At 32.9% G+C, this 21202-nt stretch overlaps 2 protein-coding genes across 2 annotated transcripts; both read right to left on the bottom strand.

Annotated features, from left to right (window-relative positions):
- Nucleotides 1-1699: 1699 nt before the first annotated feature.
- Nucleotides 1700-17818, bottom strand: LOTGIDRAFT_237352 (hypothetical protein; the record flags this gene model as incomplete). The annotated part of the gene is made up of 12 exons (XM_009046597.1): nucleotides 1700-2729; nucleotides 3150-3285; nucleotides 3873-3989; nucleotides 4555-4684; nucleotides 4862-5065; nucleotides 5389-5525; nucleotides 6190-6280; nucleotides 8606-8757; nucleotides 11060-11113; nucleotides 11599-11699; nucleotides 14065-14259; nucleotides 17776-17818. 12 exons carry the CDS (start codon nucleotides 17816-17818, stop codon nucleotides 2008-2010), a joined length of 2082 nt encoding a protein of 693 aa, XP_009044845.1. The 3' UTR covers nucleotides 1700-2007.
- Nucleotides 17819-19818: 2000 nt separating this feature from the next.
- LOTGIDRAFT_136119 (hypothetical protein) lies at nucleotides 19819-20901 on the bottom strand (the record flags this gene model as incomplete). The annotated part of the gene is made up of 1 exon (XM_009046596.1): nucleotides 19819-20901. The coding sequence occupies one exon, from the start codon at nucleotides 20899-20901 to the stop codon at nucleotides 19819-19821; it is 1083 nt and encodes a 360-aa protein (XP_009044844.1).
- Between the last annotated feature and the right edge of the window lie 301 nt (nucleotides 20902-21202).

Here is a 21202-nt window from a genome sequence, read left to right as displayed (position 1 = left end):
CTAATTCATATTACGCTCTACTTTTGTTCAATCTGGGACCTTATTTTTAAAAACTAAACTTAAATAAAATCCAGGTTTAAGAAATAAACTAATCTGATTAGATAACAAAACTAAATTTAAAATCAATTTAAGTGACTGACCAATCATATGACTGGAACACTTGAAAATATGAAGTTAAGTTTTCAAGAATAAAGGCCCTGGACAAGTCTACACTCCACTATATTTCAGCCTGGAAAGTGAGATCTTCTCTTTATTCTACTTAAACTACCTCAAAAAAAGAGAGAACAAAAATAAAATCATACTAATACCATCTTCAGTTATAAATATTTTTGAAGATTAAGAGATTTTAAAAAGAGATCTTGAATCATGTTGTTACTCAGAGTTTCACGCTGTATGATCTTCAGATAACACAAGGTGAAACTCTGAGTTTCTTTCTTGTACTTTCTATATTGCTCTACAATTGTATTGAGCACTATTTTAACAATGAAAATTTTTTATTATTGTAATTTATCTCTGTAACAATTTTACTTAAATTATTAACGTTTCTTCATTTTTCATATTAAATACATCTGTGCCCCAAAACATATGACAAGTTTGAAGCTTGTATAGAATTTTTAACACATAATCTATGTGTCATTTAAATAAATCATTTTTCATCCTTATATTGCATACATATTGCAGCCCATAACCACAAATTATACATAATAATCATATAACAAGATTTAACATTCTAATACTTACTGGACTAATATGATCTACTGAATTCTTATTCAGTTTTAATAAAAATCAAGTTGTTCAACATGAAAACTAATTAATATATGCATAATTTATAGACAATCAAAAATGAACATTTCCACAATGTGACAATTTAAATTAATTTCTCCTCATTGGTCAAATTTTTAATGATCTAATTCTTACAAATTTAAAGAAGAATTTTGTCAGATGAAGGATGATTGAGTGTAGTAACCCACAAATAAAAAAAAAAAAATGACACAACTAGATCTGTATTTTAATCAGATTGTCACAAAATTAGTTTCTTTGGTATTTTAATACAATGATTAAAATCATTCTTAAAGATGGGTTCCCTTTTTTCATTTATGAAAATGAAAATGCTAATACTTATATGAATAGAAAGTAGAGGTGTTCCAATTATCAGTAAAATTCCAATGAGTGACCAATCCAGAAAGATCAAAAAAGCTTTTTTTGCTTTTCCAGACTGTACATACATGGACATTTATGATTGGTTAAAACTGCAATAGGAACATGATATGATTAAGAATACATGATAATTTATTAGAAACACCAATTAATAAAATAGTTTGCTAAATTTGACACTAAAAAATAAGGAAACCCATCTTTAATTTACTTAGCTTCAAGTTCTAACCCATTACCCCTTTTGCACGACAGATTCAAATTTTGACTGAACAAAATTAAACCAATTACCCCTTTCCATTCCAAAATTGAACACAATTTGGAAGGAGAATTTTGTCAGATCAAGGATGTCATTTTCAGTAAATCACAAAAAACCCATGAAACAAGAATCAAAATAATTTTTTTCTTTGATATTACTTGTACTTAATTAACTAGCTTCAATTAAAAATTTTGACTGAACACAACTTAAGGAAGAATTTTGTCAGATCAAGGATGTCATGTGAAGTAAATCGCAAAAAACTATGAAAAAAGTTTCCGTTAACTGGCTACTATTTTAAACCATTACCCCTTTCTAAATAAAGGTTAAAATTTTGACTGAACTCAACCTAAAGAAGAATTTTGTCAGATCAAGGATGTCATGTGAAGTAAATCACAAAAAAAAAAATAAAACAAGGATCAAATAATTTTTCTTTGGTAGATTCATTTTTATTTAACGAGCTACAATTTGGACTAACCCATTTCCCCTTTCATTCAACAGGGTGACTAAAATCACAACAATTTCTTAATAATATAACAATAGTGTTTAAAATAAAACAGAATTAAAATCAAAAATATCACAATAATGACTCCAGCTAGTCATACGGGTAAAAATTTACACACGGTTTTACGTTTAGTTCTGATTGTAAAATGATAATAAAGCATTAAGACAATGACGGCACAAATAACATAGAATGCAAAACACATCCCTAAATCAACAGTACTTAACCCCCAGGAGGTTCTACCAGGCATTCCGTGGGGGTGCCGCTCTATCTTTTGTCTCCGAACATAATTCTTAGTTCTATATTCATCGACAGCTTTAGCAATGATTCTATCGTGTTTTTGTTTATGTATATTTTGTAATTGTTTTAAGTCTTGTTGCCGCTGTTTTTTCTCCCACCAATCTAGTTGTCGATGGTCCGTCTTGGATTTAGATCGAAGTAATGTTTTTTCTTTATCCTCCTTCAGGAATGTTTTAACTAGGTTTTCACCACTGTACATTTCAACTATAAAATTCAATACTTCAGTATTTCGGTATTTTGGACTCCACGGCTTACTTCCCAACTCAAAACATTTTGGGCAAGCATCTGGAGACGGGAACTGTATTTTAGGATATTGTGGATCCTCGGAAAGATCTCCGTGAAGTCTTATATTCGCTTTATTATGAGCACTCCATAGCCATAAAACCATATCCTTCTTGTTATTTATCTCACTTTCTATAGTCTTAGCCATTTGTAAGAAATTAGTGGAACATTCGGCACAACCAAAAAAATATTCCATATAACCTTTAATAGCTTTTAATACTTCTTGATTATCTACAACTATAATATACAAATTAATTATGATGAAATAAAATTATAATTAATGCTATCATACCATTGTAAGGCTTACTATTTTGTTAAAGATTGAATATAAAGAGATTGTAAAGAAGTTTTCATAGCATCATTCCAATTATCAATCAGATTTCTGTGGTTCTTGCAATTCCTCAAATGTGTTTTATGACTATGTTATTTCAAAGCTGTTATATATTATTTAACAACATATGTAATAGTGATATCATATAACTAATCATTTCTATAATTATAGGAATAACAGACAGGGAAATTGGAATGATTCAATAAAGCCCTTAAAGATGGGTTTCCTTATCTTTTAGAATCAAATTAAGCAAACTATTATAATGAATGTTTGGTTGAGATAGTGTCACCATTGTGTTATGTAGGCTAATAACAAGAGTTACCTACCTTTATCTGATAAATAGGCATTGACTGTCAGGGTATGAAATAATGTCCACATACTACACGGGTAGCCTCTATAATGGGGTTCACTCCCTTTACACCCTCTCCACTCTGTTGTCTCAGGTAGATAGGCCATTTCATCCTGGTGATAATAAAATAAAAAAAATACAAAGTGAAATCAACTAAATTCTACTTTTCCATGCTCCAGATTTGACTATAAAGACAGGCAACACCTTGCAGTATGCAATGATAGTAATTTTGCTAAAGGAAAGTCTTGTTTCGAACTAAACTTTTAACTATCTATGCCATAAAGTATGCTAAATTACATGGCATAATCCAAGCTATGCTATATTCAATGCTATATTCCATGGAATAATCTAAGCTATGCTAATCATACCTGCAGAGTATGCTTATTATAATGGTATAATTACACAATGCTATAGCCCATGCTATATTCTATGGTGTAATCTAATCTAAGCTATATGTCATGCTATGCTATATTCAATGCTATTTAATCTATGTTGAACATACCTATAGAGTATACTAAATATATGGTATAATTTCACAATGCTATAATCCATGCTATATTTTATGCTATGTTAATCATATCTGTAAATTGTCCATGCTATAATCCATGGTACAGGCTAACATAGCTTTAGGTTGTCCATGCTATAATCTATGCTATATTGTATGCAATATAGTATGCTATATTAGCTACATTTAACATACCTGTAAATTATCTATGCCGTGGACCCATTCCCCTCCAGATATAACTGTAGTAACTGTTGTTAACCAATCACTGACTTGCTGTAAAAATCTTTTTATTTCATCTCTGCCTGGTAAATACTGAATAATAATCAAAATTGTCTTGATTAGCTGGTTCGAAAAAATCTGACATTTATTAATTTGGTCTCTAACACAGTAGAAATGTGTTAAATTAAAAAGAAATAGTCATTTTCAGAAAGTACAGATGACATGAATTTCATAAAAGCAATTAGAACCTAACCAAATTTTTCATCCAATCAGCATTGGTTAAATTTCCAACTATTTTAAATAAGTTAGAAAATATTAAGTTAAATTTTTGTGGTTATAAAAAGTGGCTCCCTCTGCCCACTTCTTAGCCATAAAGATTTTACTTCATACACCTCTAATTTCTACTGGTATATTAAGTTGAAATACCGGTACTGTATATTTGTGTGAATACTCCTTACAGAAAGGGTGTGCACTATATACAGTGAAATAAATTTGTTGTACTTTTTTTCTACCAGAAAAAAAATGCATATCAATGTTTGAGATGCACCATTTTGTTTGTGCATTATACACATCTCACCATATTCGCAATTATACAATACAACCCATAAACAAGACCCATTATCACAGCGATAAACCCATAAAAACTATAGCTACCAACCTTTGATAGTACAGATACAAAGTTTTGAAGAGCAGCTAATTTATCACCACTAATTTCCTTACAGATAGCGATCTCCTGACGGAACGAATAATGTAACGCTGATTCTAAATCTTGTAGATATACTTGTGGTCTGAAATAAAATCATTACACTAATAAGAACTAGTATTGAGTAAAGTGTCATTACACCCTGTGACAGGACTGAGTACTAGTAAGGGCCACATAATTGTCAAGGGGGCTCACTGTGATATAACTAGTATAAAATCCTAGGTTTCTTAAAAATGGTAAGAAAATTATAAACTTTGCATACTTTTCTATTTCTTTAATTTTCACATCATCATCTTTAGGACCATCTCCTGCCCCCATTATGCTTTCTGGAATCTCAACTTTTCCATCTTTATTAATAACTACTTTATTCTCTTCTTTGGTTTTAAAATTATTTTTCATGAGGTTGTTAATAGCCTCTCTAAACGTTGTTCTATCTGTATCTGTATCAACATCAACTCCAATACCACTAGAAAAAATATCAAACTTTGTGATGGAGTTAAATGTCCTACTCGATCTGCATCCAATTGGGCTAATGAAAACAGTTAACGGTATGCAGTGTGCAATGAGAGAAGTTCTATCTGTATCAATGCTTACTCCAATACCATTAGAAATAACAACAAACTTTGTTATGAAATGAAATGAATGGAGTTTTACTCTTCTGCATCTAATAGGGCTCCATAAAACAGGCAACACCACAAGCCAAAAGTTCTAGAGTTTTCTGAAAAACGCACAGCTTGAAACTCTAAGTAACAACATGTTTCAGGTTCTGTTTTAAAATTTCTAACTCACCTTGCTATATGATTGTATGTACCATCAGTATTGACTACATATAATGATGGTATTTTATTTATACCATATTTTACTACAGTTTCTTTCAGTAATCTCCTTAACAATACTTTCTTTTCTGTCATATAGTCCAATATCAACTACAATATAAATATTAATACTTTCATTTCTGTCATATAGTCCAATATCAACTACAATATAAATATTAATACTTTCTTTTCTGTCATAATACTTTCATTTCTGTCATATAGTCCAGTATTAGCTACAATATAAATATTAATACTTTCATTTCTGTCATATAGTCCAATATCAACTACAATATAAATATTAATACTTTCTTTTCTGTCATATAGTCCAATATCAACTACAATATAAATATGAATATATAAGATATAGTCTTCAAAACAATTGCTTAATCAGTTTAGATATTTTTGCTCATCCAGGTCTGAACAAAAACTTGAGCAGTTTTATTTTTAGTTAGTATAAATAGTATTAAGGATGACCTACCGCGCACAGACAGTCGGATACAGACAATCCGGAGAAGATAGATACCAAGAGGTTTGGCCAAGGACTAGCTCATATAAAAGATCCTCTTGAAGTAAAGAAATTATCCATGTAAAAAAATTTTGCTTCTTTCAAATCAATCGAATACTAAGAGGTTTGGCCAAGGACCAGCTAATGGAAATGATCCTCATGAACCTAAGTAATTATCAATGTAAAACAATGGTTGCTTCTTTCTTTCCTGTTGTTTCTTTAGAGCATGTTGATATGTACAAGACATAAATCAATATAAGATGTAGTTACCTGAACACCCAGTAAAGAATTCTGCTCTTCGAATATCAATATAACATGTTTATGTTCTGACTTAGCTTCCTCCCATATCTCTTCTATAGACCTGTAATATTATTATATAATATAATAGATAGAAATATTACAACAGAACCTGAATCATGATGTTTCTATATCGCTCTACAATTTTAACTGTTGAAGATGGGTTTCCTTATTTTTTATTGTCAAATTAAGCCAACTATTTGATTAATTGTTGTTTCTAATAAATTATCACGTATTCTTAATCATATCATTATGTTCTTATAGCATATAATTAAGAGTTTTGACCAATCATAATTGTCTATGTATGTACAGTCTGGATAAACAAAAAAAAAAACTTTTTGACCTTTTCTTGATCTGTCACTCATTGGAATTCTGCTGATAATTCTCTTCTAATTTAGCTAATTATGAATTAATTATGGAGACAAACTGGTATTTTTCCAAGTTATTAGAACACCTGTACTTTCTATTCATATAAGTATTAGCATTTTCATTTTCATAAATAAAAATAAGGGAACCCATCTCTTAAATATTTGGTTATTGTACACCCTAGTTATACTCTTTTATGTGTTAATATTTCTATTATGTTATACTCTTTATGTTGTACTCTTTTATAATTATGTTTTTGTAGAGATAATTTATGGAGTGTGCTCTCAATATATCAATATTATTATAAAAAAAATATATTCTACCATGCCACAAAGAAGCTAACAAAATGGCAACCCAAAGTTTTGCAGTATTGCATAGAATGAGTCAATTCAGTAGATAAACTGTCTTGAAACTGCAAAAGAATAACAAAGCGAAACACCCTAATAAATATTTTGAACCGATCGGGACTGAACTGGGGGCTCCTCTCATTAATATTTAAAACATTAAAAGATTTCTTAGTCCATTTTTGTACAATGTATTTGTAAATGCCTATTGTTAGATTTTAACAAAGGTTTTAAACAATGAACATAAAGCTTTTAAACTTCATTGTCTTGTCTCCAATCCTTTTCAACTCAATGACAAAAGAACATGCAAAAAACTTAGTAATACTCTTGTGAACATTCAGACAGACATTTTACATGATCAATAAGCTTATATACTGCTCTGACCTTGGCCAGTGCTTTCATAGAGACTCGTCTCTATACACCTCAATACTAACTCAGTGACAAAAGAACATGCAAAAAACTTAGTTATACTCTCTATACAATTAGACATAGAAAATTCTTAATAAAAAGTAACTAATTTTCACATGATCAATGAGCTTATCTATTGCTCTAAGACCACATAAGTATATATTCCATTACCACACTAAGGTCATAAGAATGCACATCCTTACCACCCTGGAGTCATAAGAATGCACATCCTTACCACCATAGAGTCATAGGCCAGTGCTTTCATTGAAACTTATCTCAATACATCCTAACCTTAATCTTGTTTCAATGTGCCCTAAATACCAACAATACCATATTATATTTCATACAGATTTCTTAAGACATGAATATTGCTTGTTGAAATATTAATGCACATTTCATTCAAAGTTGATGGTTAAATATATTTTTTTAATTTTCTGAAAAAGGTTTTAAAAGACTCAAGGTTTAAAAGTTTATTTTACATTCAATAAATACGATATTTTTATAATATAATTTATAGATTTAATACTAGCGTAATATTAAAGCTATTCAGATTCAATGACAGGAGTCAATGACGTAGAGTTAAACACCAATGTCACAGGTGTCGGGGGTTTCAGCCATTTCAAACTTGTATATGTGGCATCTTTCATGACTTAAAGGGACAGAGGCGCCATTTTTTTGACCAATCATACGTTAGTTTCAGAAATGTAAATTTTTCAGCTAAGCCAATCTGTAATAGTGTTCACAGCTCACCATCGAAATTAGAGCCTTCAAATCCATGTGTGTCCAGAATTATCTGTAATTATCTGCGTTTGAATGGTAAAATGATGACTCATCAATTTATGATACTCTGTGATATATAGAAAGGCATACAGAAATAGTGAATAAAATTCCTAGTTTGAAGTATTTATGATTACATTCAAGACTAAAATCACTCCCCTAGAATGGCACATCTCTCCCTTTAATAATTGTATTTGTAGTGAAGTCCAGATTGCATATGATTTATAGATTTCTTTTATTTATTTATATTTTGTACATTTGTACATGTATCTGGTCATCTTGTCTTATTTTGATGTTTAAAGAGATAAAGAAGGGGTGTGCAATATACTATATTCTATACTAATTATACAATTAGTGATATTACTGAATAGATCAAACACATGTTTCAGATATAAAATCCTCATCAAGACAGGTTCATTAGAAATGAAGGTAACCTTCAAAAATTGGACTTTGGGCAAGCTAACTTATTGAGTTATTCATAAATAATACAATACCTTAATGGTTTAAGTTTGGGCCAGGATTTATGCCTTTTCTTCAAGTGTAAATTGTTGACTATTTGAGACAAGGTAAGTCTCAGTTCGTTGGGATCTAGGGCTGGAACAGTCTCCATTTTGGTTTTATTCGGTGAAACATTCAGTGGGAAAAACTGAAATGAAAAATTCCATGAAATCAATATTAAAGTGAATGTTATATAGAAAAACTTTTCTCTTTCTGAATCTACTTAATAAAACAAAAAATCAGATATCAGTTGGTATAGTTTATATTTTGGCTAGTACAGCTTGTGTTTAGAGGACAAAAATCAGATATCAGTTGGTATAGTTTAGTTCTTGTGTTTAAGAGGACAGAAAATCAGATATCAGTTGGTATAGTTTATATTTTGGCTAGTACAGCTTGTGTTTAGGGGACAGAAAATCAGATATCAGTTGGTATAGCTTATATTTTGGCTAGTACAGCTTGTGTTTAGAGGACTATTCTGAAGTTTTATCGGCAAATCAAAGGAATAGAAGTCAAATATCAGCTGGTAAAACAAAATTTAGAATGTAGCCTTTTAACCAAATGACAAATAACTGAAAGATACAGAATATTTGGAGTGAAATAACGAGTTAAATTGTTAATGTTAAGTATGTAAGTAATGTACCCTGACTTGGTTGACAAATAGATTATTTATACAATAGTTTAAACTTCTGACCAATTAAATAAAACATTTTAAATCAAATATCACACATCATTCTGTACTGTCTGTTATTATTTCCTTGTATAATTAACTCAAATCAACAAATAGAAATATTGAAACCGAATTTGAATCACGTGTTTCACTATGAGATCTTCAAATATCACTGTCCTCATACAGCAATAAGGAAGAAACTTATGTTTAAACTGAAGGAATGATATAAAGTTTTGTATTCTACTTTTCTGTTCCATTTGGGGCTTCTGAAATCAGTCTTAACTGATGAAAACAGAAAAAATTTGGAGAACAGTTTATGTATATATAAATTTCCAATTTGCCTTTTTTTTTAAAATCGGTTTGTAGGTTATTAAAAACTGATTTATTTCCATCACAGTTTGTGCTTTGTAATATCAATTTCATATTGTTGTTACAACCAGTCTCACCTAGGATAGGATGATTACTTTAAATAATTAGTATTCACATCATAATAATAATAATAAATTATTATAGATATCATTTAACACCAGAATAAAAAATTCCTCATTATAAAGTACAGTAACTCTAATTAAAACTCTAACTTAATCAAAATCAAAACACGATATTTAATTCTGAATGATAATTGTGAGTGAAACATTAACCTTGTCATCTTCACACTGTCAAGCTACTACGAACATCAACCTATACCTTGACAGCGAGAGCCACTTTTCTTGTATCACTGAATGAAGCAATTTGATTGGATTGGACATCAGCGTATACAACCAATCATAGCCCTCGACAGACAAACCATAAACATAATGGCCTATTGTTTACAGACTTTTTGTCCAGGATTCTGATTCGCTGTACTCTCTAGTGTACTATCCAATCAAATTGCTGCATTTACATACTTCCCTGATGAAGAAGAAAGGTGTCTATTGCAGTCAAGGTATAAAACAAAGTTGATAATTGCTTGACATTGATAACATGCAACCTGGTATGTAACCTTTTATATGTTCAATCTTTCATCCAATTAGTTTAAATTCAGGATGTTTGTGATGAAATCAAATGCTTCAGGTATTTTCCCCTCAGGAGCGAGTAATCTACATAATAAATCATACAATAACAAAATATGTCACTGTTAAATCAGATATATTAAACATGACGTCCTCATTTGACTTTTTACACAACAATATCAACTCGGGTGATGAATATGGCTTCAGTTTCCTTTAAAGTTATTGTTAAAGGGACAGCTGTGCCATTTTGGGGGGTTGATTTTAGTTTTGAATATATGTAATTAGTCTTCAGAAGTACTAGAAATGTACGAAAACTCATAATTCCTTTAAAAATACTTCTAACTTGGAATTTTACTCACGATTTCTATATTTGTCTTATCTATATATCTTAACTTGACGAGATGTCATTTTAACATTCAAATGCAGATAATTCTGGCCACACATAGATTGAAAGGTTCAAATTTCAACGGTGAGCTGTTAACACTATTATTGAATAGCTCAGCTAAAAAATTCCAGTTTCTGAGACTAAAGTATGATTGGTGAGACATCTGATTAAAAATTCGAATGAAGCAAATTGATGCTATCAGTGCCCCTGATACACATAACAAATTTAGAAAACCTCTTCACAATCTCTTTAATGATTAAAATTATTCAAATTAGGCCATGAATATGACTTTTACTTAACTCTAAATAAAATACTACTTTTTTTTTCTGTTATACCTCAATAATTCTAAATCATATTGATTATATCTAAACATTAAATAACAGCTTGGAGGTGACATCTTACTGACCTTACACAGTAAGATATAATGAATTATAGGAGAATCAGATCTCACTGTTTTATTCTGTAAAATGATTTAAGTGATAGCACAAATTGATGTCTGTCAGTTGTATCATTAACTCTGATTACAATTTAGTTTCTTTTTTTTCTGATATTTTTTGTCTCCATGCCCATGATGAATTCATTGTGGAATAGTGAAATCCATCTCGCAGTGTCCAGCTATTACCAACTTCACCTTATACCTTGACTGCATTAGCCATCTTTCTTGTATCACGGAAGTTTGAAAATGCAGTGATTTAATTAACATAATTTAACAATCATTCTGTCGAAGGCTCTGATGGGCTATATTCAATGACCTACAATCCAATCAAATTGCTGTTCTCCATGAAACAAGACCTTGTGTGCTATTGCAGTCAAGGTATAAGACATAGTTTGTCACTGTGATTATAAGTGAAACCCATTTTAATTAGATAAATCTTTTTTTATATTTCAGTCAATATTTAGATGACTATTTCCCTATAAAGAAACCTTTCTTGAGGCTCTACATACCTTTATGGTGGGGTAGGCAGCTATATCATATTTTCTACATAATTCAGTATTTACATTATCTGAACAATCTACTACTCCTAGAGACATGACTTTCGACCATCCTGTAAAATAATAATTATCATTAAATTAGTGCTCATCTCAAGTTAACCTGTGTTTCAGATATTAATTCTTCATCAGGACAGCTAGATTGGATCTGAGGGTGAAAGTGGATGTATGAAGAGATATCCTTGGTTTAGTGAAATATCCTAATTGTCTAAAAGGAGAGTAAAATCTGTTGAAAATGTTTGAAAAATTTATAAGCTAAGAAAGTTCGTTAAACATGGACTATCCTTCTTTTAATATAGAAGAAAAAACCAAAAACTCACTTCACAAATATGACACAATTCGCTACATATACGATATGGGGTAATGGGATAAAATTTAACACTTTATCTTCAAGGTTTCAATATCTATTGATTTATAACTTTATTTCCACTGTCTTATAAATATAGTTACCAACAATTTTAGTCAAGTCAGTACGAAACATTTGTGATTCCATTTGTCAATAATCCCCACTTTTTATGGAATGAAAGGTATAGTCAAGTATCGATAAGTGTTCTATTATCATGATGTAATTGACTAAACTATATAAACCTGGGGACAATTACATTAATAATGACTTTTCATAAAATCGTGACAGCATATGGCATGTATGGATTTTGATTAAGATATTTAAATGCGGTTTGTGTGTATCAGGGACAATCAAGAATTCATCTATTGCAGAAAGTATGCCAAATCAGCTATGGTGCTGCCATCATTTTATCACATTTTTGAGATTTACAGGAACCAAAGATATCAGACAATAACTAAGAATCTTTAATCTTTTGGCCCAAGCCCCATTCAAAGATATTCAACAGCACTGAAAACCAATTCCAATCAATATATAATTTTATGGGAATAGTATATCCATACGGAGCAAACTGACAACATGTTGACACAGCACAGCGTGACAGCTTGGAAGTTTTTAAGTCAGAATCAGCCAGCATAAACACATTTTGATCATTAGCTTGTATGTAGTTTTATTCTGATCTTCTGTCTGTGATTTGGCCTGATGTAAGATAGAAATCTTATCTATTCAATTTAACAAGTGGCAATCAAATCAGATCAATTAAGATTATATGACTTGAATCACTTCCCTGAGGGGAAATAAAACCAATCAATTTTAATAAGGAAATACAGGTCTGTTACAGGGAGAGTGTTCCTGCTTCATAAAAAAAGAAATTATAACTTTATGTCTCAAGCAATAATTGGTAATAATATTGTGTAATTTGCAGATTATTGTCAGGTTTCTTCTTTTTTAGCAAGTTCTCCAAATAAACTTTGGACAAGATGTCCAATTTTACTGTTTTCTTTAAATTCAAAATTTAATTTTGATCTTGACATAAATGTGAAACTACCCAATTTTCAAAATGTCATCATTTTTCATTATCATAGAAATATGAAGATCAGACAGAGTAAAACACGGTGTAACAACATGTTTCAGGTTATGTTTAATATTTCTATTTCACTGTACAATTAATACATTTGCTTATATGGCCACTTGCATAGTGCTCTTTCCAAACAAAAAATTATTCACGGCGTGTTTAAAACCAGTCTGTATAGATTTAGGATTGAAACGAAAGTGGATGTCACAATAAAGTCTCACTGATCAAAATATGAAATTTTAAATTGTAATATGTTGAATATCAAGATAGTTATATATTACACATTGTCTATAAAAAACACAATTTTCAACAGATTTATAACAGATGTTAATTTCATCATTATAAAACAGTGATACCATGAATAGATAATGATCAATAGTCCCCACCTTGTTTAATAAAATTATTTTGTAGAATGTGAAGTATTGAATCAAAATTAGAAGAATTATTGCATTAATAACTTAATCAGTGCCTAAAGTCCAACTCATACTGACCAAGTAATAATATGTTAGTGAAACCATCTAGGATTTTTTGATTGCATCTTATCATTTAATCTTCCATTCCATCTAAAGTTTTGGATCGAAGGAATGGGTTTGGGCTCTTGTCATCTTGGCTTTGATTGGTCGAAATTCATGTCATACACTAACGTCATGGGGGTTCCACGTCTAAATCCCACTGTCAATATTTTGACTGTGAGGTTTAGGCCCGTACCTATTGTGTAGCGATAAGCGAACACAACAAGGTACGATACCAGTTTACAAATCCCCTGGACACTTCACTCCACCTCATACTGACCCTAGCTTCAATATATTTTGTCTTATCACTTTTTTAAAGCAGTTCTGACATTAAATTGAAGACCAACCAAGTGTGACAATTTTTATTATGAAAAGTGATATCTTTGTAAACACAGTTAACAGATGAGATAGGCCACGGAAAGCTAACTGGTAATTTGAATTTCAATAATCCATTGTCTTAAAAGCTGAGTTCAATTGCCTCTGGTTCTTACCTTCTATGTCTTTGGCCAATTTCTTATATTTTGGAGCATATCTCCTACAATGGCCACACCAAGAATTGTAAAACTGTATCAACCAAGTTGAATTTCTTCCTTTCTTGAAAACAACATCCGCGAAATTGTTTGTTGTCAGTACGTTTATTCCATCTCCTCGAGTATACAGACCTTGTTCTGAGGGACACACGGACCCTAGACAACAAAATAACAATACAAATATGGTAAACTTCATCATGAATTGTCAAAGACAGTCAACATCTTAATCAGGAAGTCACTCCAAGTTGACTTATTACACGAAGACACTATGACAGCTTTCTTCCATTCCACTCTCTAGCTTCAACGTGAGAGTTTAAATCAACCTCCCCTACAGAAGAGTTACAACAATCGGGTACGTTCGATTGCTATGTACGCCAGATTTTAACTCGAAAATTTTGCTCAGATTCAGAATATAGGGCTGAACACTTCGGCAACTGGACGATTTGACACGTATAATTTGGGACTTCAAGGATTGTATTCATCTCGAAAATTAGACTGAGACAAAACTTTTCGAAATGAATGAATTCTACTTTTTACACTTTATAAATACACCTTGTAAATTTGACCCCTGTGTTCTGTTCGCAGTTTAATACACCTTAATAGATATAGATTAAATGAAATGAAATGAATGGAGTTTTACGTCCTACTTTTCTGCACTAGATATAGATTAAACACAATAAAATATATATAATACGTATGAGTATACACACACATTAGATATATTCAGAATTTAAAATTCATACGGGAATAGAATTTGGCGTGATTTAATCTTGAAACTTTCTGCTGATATCTAGAAATATTCAGGAACAAAACTAGAGCAAGGTGCTTTTAAGCAAAAATCTTGTAAATGGCTGAATATTATATTAGGCTACCCAGTTTCCCAGAACAGGGATGAACAACAGAAATGGAGTGAGCCACAAAAGAAACGTGAATCGAGGGTAATGTATAATCCGAAGATCGAAGATCGCAAACCTGTATAATCGGAAGAGCGCAGACCCCAACTAGAATCCACAGACCCTCTATACTATATTCCGCAGATCCCCTATACTACAATCTGCAGATCCCCTATACTAGAATCTGCAGACCCTCTATACTAGAATCTGCAGATCCCCTATACTAGAATCTGCAGACCCCCTATACTAGAATCTGCAGACCCCCTATACTAGAATCTGCAGATCCCTATACTATATTCTGCAGATCCTCTATACTATAATCCGCAGACCCCCTATACTAGAATCTGCAGATCCCACTAGAATCTGCAGACCCCCTATACTATATTCCGCAGACCCCCTATACTAGAATCTGCAGACCCCCTTTACTAGAATCTGCAGATTTTTTTATTTAATTCATTTTTATATAATGTCTGAATGGTACATGTGATAGAATTTTGCAAGGTCTCAGTAATTTGACATATCTTATGATGTCCACAGCTTTGAATCCGATTGATCTTTGAGTTCAAAGAACATTTAATTATTTGGTAAAAGTGCTTTAAAACTGAACAATATTGTGGTGTACGCGAAATCTAATATTTTGTATTTAAGTGCCTTAAAATAAAGACGATATTTTTGTGTTCGTGATAAAGAATTATTTTGTAATTTGTTGTTATTTTGTTACAGAATTATTTTTTAAAAGTGCTTTAGAGTTGATATCAAGATCATGACAATAGATAGCCTATTATGTAAAATAAATGTGAATGAGACAGATGAATGGTTTTTCCAACAATCCAATTTATACTAACATATATATGCACAATATTACAATAAAATATCTATTGAATAAAATAGTTGACACTTCGATTTTTCAATATAATAATCAAAATAAGGATACCGTAAAATTTCGATTATAATGTAATTTGCATCAATTTTGAACATTTCTCATTTCCAACACCCAAGGATGTCAACCCACAGAGCTTCATAAAGCAGATTTTGATAAACTTGGCAAGTAAAAACTACCATAACGCTTATTATGCAATACACACCTCTGGGTGTCTGGATGACCTCATATCCAAGTCTAATTATAGACACATGTAATCCGTGCTTCCATAGGAAAAAAAATTCTGCATCCAGGTCAGTGTGGAAATTCCAAATGTCAGTGCAAAAGTACTGGGATTAAATGCCTGCTGTTGATGCCATGGCGCATATAATTTGCTTGTAAAAATAAATTATAAAGGGCGACGGTGGTTATAGGAAGGAACCTCGTACTCCTGTACATGATCCTATACAGGGTGGTCTGCGGGATATAGTTTAGGGGGTCTCCGTATTCTAGTTGGTTCAACGTATTCTAGTAGAGGGGGTCTGCAGATTCTTGTTGGGTCTGCGCGATATAGTATATGGCGTCTGCAGATTCTAGTTGGGTCTGCGGAATATAGTATAGGGCGTCTGCGGATTCTAGTATAGGGGGTATGCTAATTCTAGTTGGGGTCTGTGATGTTCCGATTATACAGGTCTGCGATCTCCGGATTTTACACTACCCGAATCGAGACATACAAATAAATGTAGCCTGTGCATTTTAATCAGATTGGATGGAACGTGGAAGATGAAGAAATCTGTTGCAAAAAAAGCAATCTGTATGTCAAGTTGATCGAGTTTTAAATCTAAACTAGTGTCCAAAAGAAACGATACCACCTGTTTGCAACGACATAAAAGAAAAACTAAACAATGCAGAAGTTTAGGATTGGTGTTATGCTTTTGAGAAATCCTTTCACAACATCTGTACAAAAATTTCATTTCAATAAAATCTGTACAACCAATATGACAAGCCTTTAAAGATGGGTGGGGTCGAAAAAAGTTTCGTTAGAGCACTGATCACAGAAACAACGGGAAATGTCACACCACACGTCACAAAGTCAAGTCAGTAGCGGGTATGTCCACCGTGAGCATCAATACATGCCAGAACACGCCTACGGACTGATGTCGTCAAACGTATGATGACGTTGGGAGTGATGCGTTGCCAATCCTCCAGGAGACATCGTTCCAAGTCCTGGACGTTGACTGGAGGCACACGGCGACGTCGGATTTGCTGATCGAGGTGGTCCCATAAGTGCTCGATGGGATTCATGTCCGGTGAACATGCGGGCCATGGCAAAACCTGTACGTTGGCGTTGGCAAGGAAGTTCTGTGTCAATCTTGCTGTGTGTGGCCTTGCATTGTCATGTTGGAAAAGGAGTCCACGAGGCTGTTGCTGAATAAAGGGCACCATAACAGGCCGTAGGATGTCATCAATATAACGCTGTGCATTCAGGTTTCCACGAATTACGACAAGCCTCGTTTTGACGTCACCACATATGCCACCCCAAACCATTAACCCTCCACCTCCAAACGACCGGACCTGTTGGATACAGTTAGGCGCCAAACGTTCACCAAATCGTCGGTATACAAGCTGCCGTCCATCGTTTTTGAAGATGAGGAATCTGCTCTCATCAGAGAACATAACACGTGCCCAGTCCCGCCGTTGCCAACGTCGAACTCGCCTGGCCCAGATCAGTCTGTTGTTCCGGTGTCGAGGCGTCAGGAGCGGTCCGCGGTAGGGATGACGTGGCCGGATACCATACTGCCGTAGTCTCCTGTAGACGGTCTGTCGACTGATCCTGTGTCCCAGTGCTGTAGCCACCATGGACGTCGCTGTTACGGTGTGGTTCCTCAGGTGTAATACCCGAATGTAACGATCTTGGACCATTCCAACGGCTCTCTCTCTCGATGGCTGTCAAACGTGGCATATCTTGTGTTCTTTTTGTTGCTGTGATATCGACGTGTCTGATCAGCCGTTTTATACAGTTTTTATGCACGTGCAGAACATGCTAGAGAGGGAAATGTCACTTTCATGAAATTTACGTTTTTTCCCGGAAGTGATCACGTGTTCCCGGTATTTTTATCGACTATGCTGTGTTTGGGATGTGCAATACGAATTGGCATGTTTTCATATTAGACAATTCACTTAGTAAAAAACAATTTTGAAAATAAGTTGGTATCGTTTCTTTTGGACACTAGTTTATATAGGTTGAGAATGTTAACAGCTGTTATTTTAATTCCAATAATCAATAATGTTCAATGAGACAAGGCTATAAAGTTTATCATTATAAATTGGTTTACATGTCTGAAAAATTTATGATAGAACTTGCTGACTAGTCTCTGATAGATTGGAACAACCAGTGAGCTATCTTAAATACATGTAACTCATTGGGAATAATAATACAGAAGTAATACATGTTCGATTGGGTTGTAGGCTAGATTTTAGCTCGAAACTCATGCCAGATTAATGCTTAAAAAATGTATTTACCCTCTCCCCCATCCCACCTTAGAAAAATGGTTTCAACCCCCATGGATCTGATTCTAATAAGACTGTTGAACATGGTATTACGTATGACGTCTTCTCATGAAAATGTTGGTCTAAGGGAGATAAGCGGCTTTATATTTTCGCAAGGTTAGAATTTGATTCAAGAAACAAAATAGGCATTCTCCATTTACTTTACTATTTGCGCTGAAATCAGTGACGTCGCCAGTGGGGGTACAAGAATAGTATAAGAGTGTTACATTACAACTGGACTGACAAACACTGCCATCGTTCAATATAAAAATACAATATAAGGTTAAGTTAATATCACATAAAAAAAAAAATAATCCAGAAATATTAACTTTAAATTTAAGAGTAGGCGCCAAATATTGATTTCAAATTTATATAGGTCTCTCTCTGATACACAAATTCATGAATTGTTGTTTATAAGACATATAGAAGTTGAAAGATTACAATAAAACACTAAATGAAATGAATGGAGTTTTACGTCCTACTTTTCTGCACCAATAAAACACTAAGATATACTTGTATGTAATAAATGCAGAAGTAGTATATCCATATATCTTAGTGTTTTATTGTAAAATTGTTATTGCTTTTTTTCTATCAATGTTTAAAATAGTGCTGGCCGGTATATCACTGTACACGTGTATCGATATTTGACCTCTCATTCCATAAAAAGTGCTGATTTTTATAAGTTAGTGAATAGAATCACAAATTTGTTCACTGACTTGACTGAAATTGTATTTATAATAGGCTGACGTTAATCATTCCCATCCACCACATTACCAAATATCAGTTACAACGTTATAATAAATATATTTGTAAATGGAAACTTTAAAGATATAATTTTGATTTTATCCCATTACCCCATATCGGATACTATCGTATTGTGACCCTTGTATCGCGATACATATCGTATCGTGGCATGATTGACGATACCCATTCGTTATACTAAGATACTGTCAAAACCCGTATTCATTATACTATAGATGATACCCAGCACTAGTTAAAAGAAAACGTACTTTTTTTTTCAGCACATGCTTCCACTTTAAGACCAACAAATTACAACAATGTACTATCTAACAAAATAACAAAAGTAAAGTATAAAGAATACAAATAAAACATTGATAATAAACATGATAATTATGAAATTTGAACTCATCCACAAATCCTACGATAACTCAGGAAAATTGTTTTAATATCATCTGGGATATCTTGTCAAAAAGCTAATGTTGATAGCTGACAAATAAATGCTCATTTATTGCAGGAATTTGTAAAAAAATATTCAGCAAAAACAAATTTTGATAAAAGAAAGCGAGAAAGTTTGTGACATTCCACAGATATTAATAGAAACACTCATTTCATTTGACTCCATGAAACAGGAGTTAGAAGAAGCCAGAAAGTTTAATGCAATTCATAACACAATTAACCCTGCTTTTGTTCTGGTGGTCCTCGATATTTCTTTGTTTTAAAAACAAAGCCACGTTCAATCATGGTGTAGGCCATATCAACTAGGGTGTCAGTGGTGGTGTGTGGCACTATACCCAAAACATTCTTCATACGAGAGTTGTCGAACTTGTACACTAGGCCGATTTGTGGTAGAATCATTTTGACGGTTTTATCAAAAATACTCGAAAGCCACAAAACAAAATATGGTGCGACCATTGTTGGAATGTTATACCCTTGTGGTTCAAATTCCTTCTTCAAAACGTGCGCCATGTCACTAAAATACATGTTATCAGTGGCTAAAATATGGCGATTACCAGCAGCTTCTGGCAATGTCATTGCTTTAACGTGAGCTATGGCCACATCTCGGACATCCACAACTGGAAAGTTAATTTTCGGTATGGCCGGCATTGCTTTTTCTAGTAACCTTTTAACTACTTCTTGGCTAGTTCCTGTAGATCCGTGTAGAACTGGGCCCATTACAAACGCAGGATTGATAACTGCTAGCTCGATCTTTTCTTCGGCTGGTAATTCTTTAATAAAATCCCAAGCAGCACGTTCAGCCAATGTTTTACTCTTGGAATAGGCGTCGATTTTCGTAGTGTCGCTCCAGTCTTTCTCTGTTCGAACTCTCTCGTTGTAACCTGGACATTGTTCCCAAGCTATGGCAGCACAGGAACTTGTCAACACGATACGTTTAACAGACTTGGCTTTAGCACATGCTTTAAAAACATTGGTTGTTCCTTCTACAGCTGGCCGAATTATCTCATTTTCATCCTGGGGAGAGGTGCTTGGAAAGGGACTGGCGACATGAATGACATATTCACAATCCTTGACAGCAGCGTCCCAAGATTCAAGAGAATTCAAATTAGCTTCTACGAGCTCTAACTTGTGTTTAGCATCAGAGCACAGAGAATATAGCGGCTTTACCTTGTCCTCATTAGCCAGACTACGAACTGTACCTCGTACTTTATGGCCCTGTGATTGGAGAAGTTTAACAATATGAGAAGCTATGAATCCTGAAGCTCCAGTTACCAATACCAGACCGGAACTAGCTGCCATTTTGATTTAATTACTGGTATGTGGTTATAGCTGAGGTTTTACTTTCCTGAAAGCAAATAAAGCACATAAGAATGAAAGGAAAATATTTCTTTAAGGTTATTGTAAAAAGGTTTTCTAAATTTATGTGAATCGAAGACACATGCGAACTTTCAATCAGACGTCTGTGGTTCTTACAATTCCACTTAAACTAAATGTTTGATGTTACAAATAGTGAAGGGGCCTTAAATGATAAAGCATTTATTTATTTTTTAGTGGAATTGCAAGAACCACAGATGTCTGATTGAAAATTGGAATACTGCAA

The sequence above is a fragment of the Lottia gigantea genome (genome assembly GCF_000327385.1).
Source record: "Lottia gigantea unplaced genomic scaffold LOTGIsca_103, whole genome shotgun sequence".
Classification (NCBI taxonomy): domain Eukaryota; kingdom Metazoa; phylum Mollusca; class Gastropoda; family Lottiidae; genus Lottia; species Lottia gigantea.
The sequence above is the reverse complement of the archived record's forward strand: the minus strand, read 5'-3'. Positions and strand labels throughout refer to the sequence as shown.